Source organism: Calonectris borealis, chromosome Z (genome assembly GCF_964195595.1).
Source record: "Calonectris borealis chromosome Z, bCalBor7.hap1.2, whole genome shotgun sequence".
Lineage (NCBI taxonomy): Eukaryota > Metazoa > Chordata > Aves > Procellariiformes > Procellariidae > Calonectris > Calonectris borealis.
Window position 1 is genome coordinate 24,387,526 of NC_134352.1, and position 12,541 is coordinate 24,400,066.

The window sequence follows — 12,541 nt, forward strand, 5'->3', positions numbered from 1 at the left end:
TGCAATTCAGGAAATAGATCTTAATTAACAGTTGTCTGAAATAACTGGCTCAATGACCTGACCCATCACCTAGAGAGGTTTGCTGCCTGCCAGGGGCCTGGATCCAGGATGTTGCAGAGAACTATCGAAGTTTGTCCAACCCGCTGACTTCTACCCCTTGTTGTCCTTCCATGTGGGCACCAATAATATCGCCAGGAGCAACCTGGACTGCATCAAAAGTCACTACAGAGCTCTGGGGGTAGTAATCAAGGTCATGGACGCTCAGGTGGTGTCCTCTTCAATCCCACCAGTGAGGGATAGGGGTGTGAGAGGAGGACACAGATAGTACAGGTCAATAATTGGCTGCTGAGCTGGTGATGGCAACAGGTTTTGGGGTTCTATGACCATGGGACCCTGTTTGCAGTGTCTGCTTAGGAGAGATGAGATCCAACTCACTAAGTGGGGCAAAGATATCTTTGCCAGAAGGATGGCTGACTTGTTAAGGAGAGCTTTTAGGAATTCCTTTAGCTAGGAATAAAGGGGGAGGGAGAGAGTTATCAGCAGCCCTGTGACAGAGTGATGGACAGGAGTGATGTGGCATGAAAGGATTTAAAAAAAAAAACAAAAACAAAACGGGGCTTCAGCAGGGTCACCTCCAGTGTTTGCATGGAAGCAATGAAGTGCGTACAGGCAATTACAGACAAATCCCCAAACCCCATTCTGGGAAATCAGCATGCCAGGGTGCCTCTCTGAAGTACACTAATGCACACAGCATGGGGAATAAACATGATAAGTTAGAGATCTGTGTGGAGTTGCAAGCCTATGATCTTGTCGGGATCATGGAGACATGGTGGGATGACTCCAATGACTGTAAAGTTGCAATGGACTGATACAAGCTCTTGAGGAAAGACGGGCCAGGAAGACGAGGAAGGAGAGTTGACCTTTACTTGAGAGAGCAGCTAGTGTGCATGGAGCTCTGCCTGGGGATGAATGAGAAGCCAATTGAGAGCTTATGGGCAAGAACTAAAAAGCAGACCACTATGGGTGACATTGTAGTGCATGTCTGCTATAAGCCACCTGACCAGGAATAACAAGTGGATGAGGCCCTCCAACAGACAGATAGGAGCAGCCTTACATTTGCAGGACTTGGTCCTCATGGGGAACTTCAACAATCCTGTTATGTGCTGGAGGGACAACAGAGCAGGAGAGCAGAGCATAAACAATCCAGGAGGTTCCTGGAGTGCATCAATGACAAATTCCTAACCCAAGTGATAAAGGAATCAGTGAGGAGCAGTGCTCTGCTGGACCTCATACTTGTCAACAATGAGGTGCTTGTTGGGGCTGTGAAGGTCAACGGCAGCACTGGCTGCAGTGGCCAGGAGATGGTGGAATTCAGGACCCTAAGAGGAGGGAGGAGGGCAAAAAGGAAGATCACATCGTTGGACTTCAGGAGAGCAGACTTTGGCCACTCTGCTTGGCAGAATAAGGCCCTGGAGGGAAAAGTGGCCCAAGAAAGCTGGTTAATATTCACGGATCACTTCCTCCAAACTCAAGAGAAGTCCATCCCAACAAGTAGGAAGTCAGGCAAAAATGCCAGGAGGCCTGCATAGATGAACAAGGAACTCCTGGCAAAACTCAAACACAGAAAGGAAGCATACAGAGGGTGGAAGAAGAGACAGGTAATGTGGGAGGAATAGAGAAACATTGTCCGAGCATCCAGAGATGAAGTTAGGAAAGCCAAAGCCAAAATGGAATTGAATCTGGTCAAGGATGTCAAAGGCAACAAGAAAGGCTTCTGTAAGTATACAGGTGACAAAAGGAAGGCTAGGGCCTGCTGCTGAATGAGACAGGGGGCCTGGTGACAGAGCACATGGAAACGGTTGAGGTACTGAGTATCTTCTTCGCCTCAGTCTTTACTAGCAGGACTGGCCTTCAAGAATCCCAGGCCCCAGAGACCAGGGGAAAAGTCTGGAGCAAGGAAGATGTGCCCTTGGTAGAAAAGAGCCACGTCAGGTAATACTTGAACAAACTGGACTTACATAAGTCCATGGGCCCTGGTGGGATACATCCACAAGTACTGAGGGAGCTGGCTGATGTCACTGCAAGGCCACTCTCAAGAACCTTCAAACGATCATGGTGATTAGGAGAAGTGCCCAAGGACTGGAAGAAAGCAATGTCACTATCTTCAAGAAGGGCAAGAAGGAGGACCCAGGGAACTACAGGCTAGTCAGCCTCACCTTGATCCCTGAGAAGGTGATGGAGCAGCTAATCCTGGAAACCATCTCCAGGCACATGAAGCACAAGAAAGTCATCAGAAGTAGTCAGCATGGATTCACCAAGGGCAAGTCATGCTTGACCAACTCGTGAAACTTCTATGATGAAATAACTGGCCTAGTAGGTGAAGGGAGAGCAGTGGACATTGTCTACCTCAGGCTTTCAGCACTGCCTTGTGAAGATCCTCCTAGAGAAGCTGTTGATGTATGGGCTGGCTAAGCAAACAATGAGATGGACCAAAAACCAGCTGAACAGCCAGGCCCAAAGGGTGGTGATCACTGGCATGGAGTCTAGTTGAAGGCCAGTAACCAGGGGCGTACCCGGGGGTCAATACTGGGTCCAATCCTTTTTAACGTCTTCATTAATGATTTGGATGATGGGGCAGAGCGCACCCTCAGCAAAGACAATACCAAAATGTGAGGAGGGGCTGATACACCAGAGGGTTGTGCTGCCATCCAGAAGGACCTGGACAGGCTGGACAAATGGGCTGACAGGAACCTCATGCAGTTCAACAAGGGGAAGTGCAAACTCCTGCACCTGGGGAGGAACAACCCCAGCCACCAGTATATGCTGGGGGCTGCCCAGCTGGAAAGCAGCTTGGCAAAAAAGGCCCTGGGAGCCCTGGTGGATGCCAAATTGAACGTGATACAGCAATGTGCCCTTGCAGCACAGAAGGCTAATGGCATCCTGGGCTGCATTAAGAAGGAGCATGGCCAGCAAGTCAAGGGAGGTGATCCTTTCCCTCTACTCAACACTGGTAAGGCTACAGCTGGAGTACTGTGTCCAGTTCCAAGCTTCCCAGTACAAGAGAGACATGGATACACTGGAGAGAATCCAATAAAGCGCCACTAAGATGATGAAGGGACTCTTCTATGAGGAAAGGCTGAGAGAGAACTAGAACTGTTTAGCCTAAAGAAGGCTTGGGGGGATCTTATCAATGTGTACAAATACCTGAAGGGAGAGGGCAAAGGAGGAGGCAAGCTCTTTTCAGTAGTGCCCAGTGAAAAGACAAGAGGCAACACAAGAGGTTCCTCCTGAACATCAGGAAACACTTCTTCCCTGTGAGAATGACCGAGCACTGGCACAGGTTGCCAAGAGAGGATGTGAAATCTCCATCCTTGGAGATATTCAAAAGCCAACTGGACATGGTCCTGGGCAACTGGCTCGAGATGGCCATGCCTGAGCAGGTGTTTGGACCAGGTGACCTCCAGAGGTCCCTGCCAACCTCAACCATTTGGTCATTCTGTGATTTGAATGTTAATCAGAAGCAGTTTAAAAAGGCCAAGAAAAAAAATAAGGACTCAAACTTCCACTGGAATAAACTGAAGCCAGATCAGGCTGAAATCATTACACTTATGCCAAGACATCCAGAAGACAGATGTTAAGTCATTTTTATCTTTCATGTAACACTATCCTGAGCAAGAATTGTGCAAAGGATTAATTACAAATTACATCATCACTTGACCAGGTTACATGACTCCAAGTGAAGAATAAGTTCCAAGTACCTAGTCAGTAAGAAGCAAAAAAGATTAAAGACAAGTATTTCCTGGATATATTTTAATTTCATTTCTAAGTATAAAATACTGATATAGCAAGCAAGGACTTTGTAAAAACAGTAGACAGAAAAAACAGAAATTCAAAAAGGATGCTGCTTGTCTTCATTATGGTTGCTTCAGAAGACAGTCATGTTGTTACACGCTTTTCGATTAAAACATTTGAAAACTTACCACTTGTCTTTTTTTCTATATGGGCTTATTCCTTCTCTGTACTAAGGAACTCAAACTTCTGAAGTAATGCAAGTCTTCGGCAAGCATCACAGCATTTACCCCAGTGAACACTAAACTACTGCACAGAAGAAATAAAAGGACAGTTCATGCCTCTTCAGGCCACCCTTTTAAAGAATGATTCATGCCTCATTTTTGAAAGAAGCAACATTACTAAACACAATGTTAGATGCTTCAGCAGTTGAAAGGGACAAGAGAGGAGACACCTCACTGTATTAGTTAAAAGACTTCCCAGATCTCCCAGCTCAGCATGATGGCTGTTGAGAATTCTATCTTCTTTGAGCACAAATTCCAGATACTTCTTGAACTACCGACCTAAAAAAGCATCAGGTCATAACCATATTCAACCCAGAGTTCTTCATTTTGTCTGTTTTATTACCTAGCTCCATTTCTACCTTTTGAAAAAAGTACACATTAGTCTTCTATTTATTTTCAATTCCATGAATTCTCAATTCAGTGTTATTTTCAGCGGCCAGCTCTATTACAATTTCCTACCCACTTACAAAGACCACAAGTAACAAAGTATAGAATTTCTTGATTTACAATTCCACCATGAAAAAAATCCTTTACCTATCCTATCCAAGAATCTTTTGGGTCTCATGTTATTAGTAACTTGTTTTGTCCAATTTCTGCCAAGAAAATACATCCCTCTGAATAGCAAGTGCTGGTAATATTTCTCACTAAAATATCACAAAGGTTTTTAATCCATATTTGAATCCATTCTTATAATGGTTTCTCCATTATGGGAGACTATAATGAATTCCCATAATTTATTCAGTGAAGCCTCTTTTGCCTTCATTCTCTAAAGTGATTTTTATCCAAACACTATGTCTCACCTATATTAGCTCTTACTTCTTTCTAGTCTCTCATTTCATTCTCATACATCCACTTAAAAGATAAACATGGAAAAAGTAAAGTCCAAATCTGTGGGTTTAAGTTAATGTTTATGAACAGCAGGTAATTAACACTTACAAGCTATTTTAGAATTTAAAATAAAATTTAAAAAAAACCAATGCTACAAAATCTCAGAATTTCTCACTTTTTATAAAAAAATCTAGAAGAAAATAAATTAACTGAGCTTCCAGAATACATCAGGCTAGTGAAGTATTAAACAGTAAAACCATAATCAAATACAGTAGTTTAGATCAGCTCGTTAATATGGTGTTACAGGAATTCTGCTAAAGTCAAGGTCTTAGATTAGCTAACTGAAATGGGAGTCAGACTCGCAGGATGAGAAACTGTATACAGAAGCAGTCATTAAAGTGACTTAAGGATGGTGGCAGATAACCTGCTGAATACAAGGTACTAATGCAATGAGACGAAGAACATTAAAGCCCTCCCTCCCTGTGCAAGGCAAGGAAAGAAAGTGAGAGTAAGGGAACAGTATTAAGAATATTCCCTGCTATACTTGTACTTAAGTACACGCATACAACCTTAAAAGCAAGGAAAATTATCAAAAAGCAGTTTAGCTACTACAGTCTACCATTAAGTAGGTAGATAGTTGATAGTAGGTACATGTTACGACATTCTGCAAATGTGAAGCAAAACACGACAACAGTACAAGAAAACACGTGTTACTTTCCATTCATAACAGGTTAACACGTCCAAGAATTTAAGCCAACACATTTTACCTCAAAATTCACAATTCACATTTACTCTAACTAATTTCTAATGCACCTAAAAAAGCACATCACTTAATATGGTACCAGACTGTAGAAGGAATAACCTGTTAATAATCCAGTAACTTGAAAACATGTAATCATAGGTACACATGCTATACTTTCCTGCACAGAAGTCTTAATGTATATTAGAAACATGAACAGTCAGATACGGCCCTTAAAAAAAACTACTTTCTCTGTAAAAGACATATTAACGTGGTGCCTACCCCTGAAGAGCTTAAAGGCATTATGAATGATATATCAGAGGTTACAATTGTTCTAGTATGTGTACCTATTCATCTTAAGTCCACTGTCTTTCTCCTGCAATAGAAATACTTTCCCTTCTAGAAAGAGAAAGCTGGACTTCAAAAATTTAATCTTTGCTTTAGAGTACTATGAATATTTATAGTACTCCCACAAGACTCCCAAAACAGTACAGATCACAAACCTCACAGAGTATTCTCAGCGCTCCTGAAAAACTCCATTAAAACAGGATATAGAAGAGTCCATGAACTCACAAGCATCACCAGAAAGCAAAATAAATTCAACTTGAAGTGTTTGACTTTTAAAAACTTCAACCTCCCCAGTTCATGCCAACCAGTCAACATGGTATATGTTCCTCCTTTCTGATCGAAATGCCTATACAAACTGGAAACACACATGAAATACAATTCACAAGGAAACACAGTACCGGAGATTTTTTTAAATTATTAGTTCTTGAACATTGTTTGCCACCCTCACAGGACTCATCTACACATATATCCCTAAAATGTAAAACCTATTTAAATCAAGTCTACCCACTATTTCCAGACTCTCGAATAAACTCTTTCCAAAGAACTTCTTACAGTACTGGACAATAATCTGAGTATAATCACTGGGTTTTGTTTGGGTTTTTTTAGGAACTTTTAAAGATTCTGAAATGTTGGCTCTTCATAATCACTATTCAATTTCTAGACAGTTTAAAAAAGGTAAAAAGGAGCAGCTTCATAACATCTGTTAAACACAACAGTCACCTGAACAATTCTATTATGTCTTAGATTAGGAGCTTAATACCAAGCTTTTACCAGTAATTAGATGTTCGCAGAATTAAAAGGTAATGGCAGCTAGGACTCCAGCAGAATAAGAGAGAAAGATATACTGCTTACCTGTACACCTGAACCACGGCTTCCACTTTTTGAAGCAAACAAACAATCCTCAGAATCAACTGCAAGCAAAACTGAAGCAGAAGGGAAAAGCTCAGAGACAGATCCTTGACTGAAGTTTATAGCCTCTGGATTTTTCTGACCATCCTTTACTGATTCACTCAGATTGATCACAGAATCTCGTATGTTTGAAATAATCTCATTATTTTCTGCCAACAGACGTTCTAAATGATCTATTTTTTCTTGCAATATTGAAAGCTGGCCCTGTAAAAAAAAAAAAGTAAAGTTTAATCATTTCTCAGACCAATTCTTGACAGAATTTAAAAAAAAAATTCACAATACTATATGATCACACAAAAAAGATCAAATAATCTTTATTCTATATTTTATGGAAAGACAAACTAATAAGAAATTGAACCAACATATGACACCTTCTCCTTTCAGAATAAGGAAAAAGAACAGAAGTTACATTTTCCACTATGAACTTGAATTCACAGCACAAGAGTTAACCAACGATACAAAGATATTCTTAAAAGGTCACACTGTTTCAAGTACCAATTAAGCCAACTTCTACCTTTTTTATGTCTATCACAGATTTGCAAAAACCTCATCTTTTCATTTATCATCACATCAGAACATCAAAGGGAAAGCCATGTTTTAGAAGGTGGTGACATCATGATGGGATTAATAGGATGTATATATACAATTTAGGTTTCTCCTGCACGTGTAAAATAGTATTTCAACCAAGTTACTTATTTTCAGTGAAATTTAGAGAGAAATAAACAAAAACACTTAATGGGTATAAAAGATCCCTTAACAGCCTGATCATAGTAATAATCTGTATAATTGGACCATTACAAACATCAGGATAATCCTGTAAAAGACAGCTCAAACCTACAGCACTTTCACTCAGAAGGTCATATTCAGTTGCCAAACAGCAGGATTTTGTAGATGATATTAGTGTGCCCCACAAGAGGAAGGATACAGGATAACATCAATGTGAATTGAAAGAAGTCAACATATCTCCCAAAGCAACTTGGAAGACGACAGATACCACAAAGCAATTTAATTGCATGTAATCACTGTATTGTTGGAATACAGAAGGGAGCATAGCAGAACAAGATACCTGGAAATGCTACTGCCCTCTCATTTACTAGCCACTCCTTCCAAATGATTTGAGGTATGCTTTTTTTTCAGGCATGAATGTGTTAGCTTATACAGAATCACAAGAGGCCAGATTATTTAACATGTTTTTAGGGATATTTTGTCTGAACAGTAACTTTTTTTTTCCCCTCAGACTGACTTCAACATAACAATAATAAGAAAAGATAGAGATCAAAAAGCCAGTCACTTCCTATTATTAAAGTTGTGGTCAGACCCCAAAATATACAATGTACGATAAAGTTTTTTTCAAGAAGCTATCATTACAACAAAACCCTCTGCAGATTCAGGCATTTACATTTTACCCATTACATTCAACACAAACAACATTGATTCAGTAGACAGCTACTCTGTGACTTATGATTTTAATGACAAGTAAAACTTCTTCCTAGCACCAATGCCTTATTTCTAAGTAACATAGAATAATATTAGAAACAACATCTGTACATGACAATTTTTCTCCCTTTTGACAATAATTTACATGAGGTCTTTACATTTTCCTTTTAAGGGACAAATTGCTTTCCTCAAATGCCAACTTAATTCCAATTTCTGTAGGGAGGCTGTAGTTTGCAAAGGATTAAGCCTCCTTTCTAAATTGTGATGTGCACTTTCTTTTAAATTCTGTTCACTTTGAGAAGACTGCAGGAATAAAAAAACAGCCCTTACCAAGAGATACCGATCAGCCTTTTGGGTTCTACTAAATTGTCATTCCTATAATTCTATCTTTATGGAAGTTCTTTGTAATTCTGCAGAAGATATATTTTAGTATTTTTTAACCTATTGGTAGATTTGTCCCTTCATTTTCTGGGGTGTGTAAAGTGCTGACCCACCGGCCTCGGTTTTTTTCTTAGATTGACACATCCTGAAAACAGTAACAGGTTTTAAAATGCAACACAGGCAGTTATGGCTTCCCAAAAGACAAAAATATATTTTGACAACAGATCCAGATTAAGCTAATTGAGATGTAGGGCCAACATCTTAGAATCTCAAGTTTAGAGACAAATACTAGAAACTTACAAAACAGATGAACTGAAAACAACAGGAAATCAATATGCAGAGGACGGGATATTGGAAAGAAAAAAAACTGTAGTCCCATGCCCCCTGGTGGCACGAAAGAAACAACCAGACAGAAACCTTTCAAATATTACATTAAAGCTAGTTTGTACACGTTTCTGTGTAAAATTAGTATTTTCCCTTTCAACGTCTGAGACATTTTAAAAGAAAGGTTTCTCTACTCAGAAAACTAATAGCCTATTATGCCACTCACTCTAAAAATAATACATATACAATAATACTGATTGGGGCTTTACAGGCTGTCCATCATAGCCTCTGATTTTTAGATTCCTAAGAAGCTAAAGAATAGCTGCCATCTATACAAATTATTACCTGCTTCACTGCACAGAAGTAGTTCACCGAAGTTACCAAGTGTGTAAGCAGCTAAAGCGCTGTTCACACCTATCCCATCGCTATATATGCTGCCTCTACAACTGTAAAATCAGACAACTGTTTAAAATTTATATTCTCATTCACATATGTTCTAGAAATATTTTACCTCTTCCGACAAGAAAAGAGTTTTATATTGTTTAGCAATAGCCTGTCAACTACCTGGTCATAGATTACACCACCAATCTGCCTTATGTCATCTAGCCAAGTATAGTCTCTCCAGCACCGGCCAATAACAGACACACAGACAAAAAAAAAACAACACACAAACCACACCACACATTAAAAAAAACAGCGAATATATGTTTAGACTGATCCTTTCGTTGGCATATACTGCCAACCTCTAGCAGTCAGATACAAACTTCCAATTTACAGGTCATGTCATATTTCGTATCTCTAAGATGGACCTTTGATTTAACTTATTACACTTTAAACTTTCAAATATCTACAATAACAAGTTCTACTATTTTACTGTTTATCATGTGAAAAAACACTTTTCTTTGTAAACTGCTTCCTATGTCACAAGAAATAGTAATTTGTTCCCCGATCATCTTCAAACAACAACAATTTTATACGTTGCTATTTACTTCCAGCAATAATTTACTTTTAAGGTGGAGAATTCAAGCCTACCTAGGACTCTGAAGAGCAGTGATTTTCAGAAGTATGTTAAAATACGTTACTTGAACTTTAGAGGTAAATATGCTGTTACTTGGAGAAAGAAACCCTTACAAAGACATCGCATTGTGGAACTTAACAGAGGACATTAATAAAGACAATCCTGCTTTCTTTTCTGAAGACTGAGATGCATCCATCATGCCTCTCTTCTAAAGCATGTAAACATGTCATGCACTAGCTCAACTTGAATGTAAAACATGAAATAAAAAACTACAATTAAGAACATGTAACTATGACCTCATGCAGTATGTACTATGACTTCATGCAGTACCCAACTTAAAACTGACAGGCAACCAAATCTTTGAGAATTTAAAAATTTTTTTCAATTTCTGTTGTGAAATGCATCAGCCGTAAGAAGTAGCTTTAAGACAGTGTCACAAATCAGAAATGGATTCCAGTTTTCATTCAGTATGAAAACAGTTAATGTCAGGAATCCATTCTCAAGTTGAAAATTTCACATAGATCCAAATTATGCAAAAACTAGGTCTATCTTCATTGCACATTCACCTTTTCTCCTGACTCATTTTAAAAAGGTAAGAGTAGACAATGCTTAGAATGTAGTCTTCAATAGTAAAATTATTTTAAAATATAAGCTAAACGTGGAAGATATTGCAACTCTTCAAAACAATGAAATTAACATATGAAAATAAATGAAATTCAGTTTCAACATTTTTAGAGGAAGGCAACTGACTTACACTGCCCAACTTCAAATATCAAGACCACACAGTACAAAACAATGAAGTAACTCTAAAAGTGTTTCATATTATTGATTGCTAGTAACAGATGTTGATTTACTAGTAAAACAGATTAGAAGCATGTTACAGGGGGCATTAAATAGGTCTAATTAAAAAATAAAACACACAGGACCTCTCCATTACTAAACGGGTACTCTAACAGTATTTTGTTTTAAATTAAGTTTGAAAATTTTCCACATATTTGGGAGTGAGTAGGGGGGAATTTTATTTTATTTTTTTTAATCTGAGCAGAGATGCACCAATTTTACCTTAACCTATTCTGCCTGAAATTTTGTAATCTACGTGCCTTTGTAGATACTGGACAGCAAAATTTGGCTAGCTGCACAATTCATAAATGCCAGCAGACTTCCCCCGAGTTTACAGCATCAATTCTCCTCAGAAAAGAAGCAATCCTGATCCAAGACTTTGAGCACAGAAAATTGGAGGTATACTGTCTGGATCAGTATGTCTTAGTCCAATGGAACATCATTAAAGGATGCTCTGTTAAATCTACATACTCATTTTAACACAAGGAAATGCAATTTAAAGTTATGTGAATCACCTGGGCTATTCAACCAGTTAACAAGTTTTTAACAACTTTGGTATAAACTTCTTCCTTTCATTTCTCTCTGCCTTTATGTATTGATAAGATTGTGCAAATAAAGATTTTATTAAAAAGCAAGAAAGGCAACTCTGCTGTTACTCTACAACAAAGCAACTATTTCTACAAAAAGTGCAAAGTACCAACAAATCAAACAGTACTGAAAGTAGGTACAGCTGCATTGGTAGAGGAATAGCATCACGTGAGCAGCGCATATGTTCACCATCCCCAGGGTTACCATAGGGTTGAAGTGAACCAAGGAAATCTTCCCTTGTGAGGACAGTACAGATCAGCCCACCCTCCTCCCATTTGCAACAAAAACTGTCCATACCTGCGAGCTGCACGGAGCAACCTGCCGCTTCCACCACATGAACGAGCTACATAAACAGTTCCTTATGCTTCAGTCAATCTGCGCCCTTCAGCAGTTTTCATGCCCCAAATACTCCAAAGCAGTCTGCTTTCCCACTGCCCTCTGCTTGTCCTTCTCTGCTTCTGACACAGGTCTGATCGGTAGCAAGGACTCTCTCCAGAAAGGAGCATACTGCCACCCTGCACAGGGAGGGAAGTCCAGTAACACAATGAACGATCAAGCTGCTTTATTCTGGGGAAATGGAGTATGGACAGCTTCTCCCATCTAAACACTGCAGAAAGGGTATTATCTGCAACTTTCACTTCCTCAGTGAATGTTCATTCCTTCTCTAAATGCAGTTGCTTTCAACAGGCCACTAATGATCATTTCATCAGGAAAAAGACAGCCAGTTCAAGTAATTAAAGTGGGAGTATGACAGACCCACAGATGAGGAAAGCTCATGGAAACAGGCAGGCAGAGGAGAAATACACATTAGAGACTACTGAGGTTAGGTCAGCTGGAACTTGATTATTTGTATCCAGACTCAGCCAGCAACCACCAAGTGCTTGGTTCAAAACCAGCCAGAGCCCATTCTCCTTCTCACCCACATGAACAAGCAGGAGACCACAAAGGAGCTGGCAGTGTCCTGCATAAGAGGCTCTGGTGCACCAATGAGCTGTGGTGAAGAAAGCAGAGTACCACAATGAACAGAGTTCTCCAGGGGATGTGGAATTCAAGTCA

At 39.5% G+C, this 12,541-nt stretch overlaps 1 protein-coding gene across 1 annotated transcript in view; it reads right to left on the minus strand.

Moving 5' to 3' along the window:
* The window catches only part of MAN2A1 (mannosidase alpha class 2A member 1), a 132,459-nt gene that overhangs the window by 112,553 nt on the left and 7,365 nt on the right, over window positions 1-12,541 (minus strand). The window contains exon 2 of the mRNA XM_075138210.1: window positions 6,841-7,101. Coding sequence (XP_074994311.1) covers window positions 6,841-7,101 — 261 coding nt within the window. The remainder of the gene's footprint in view (window positions 1-6,840; window positions 7,102-12,541) is intronic.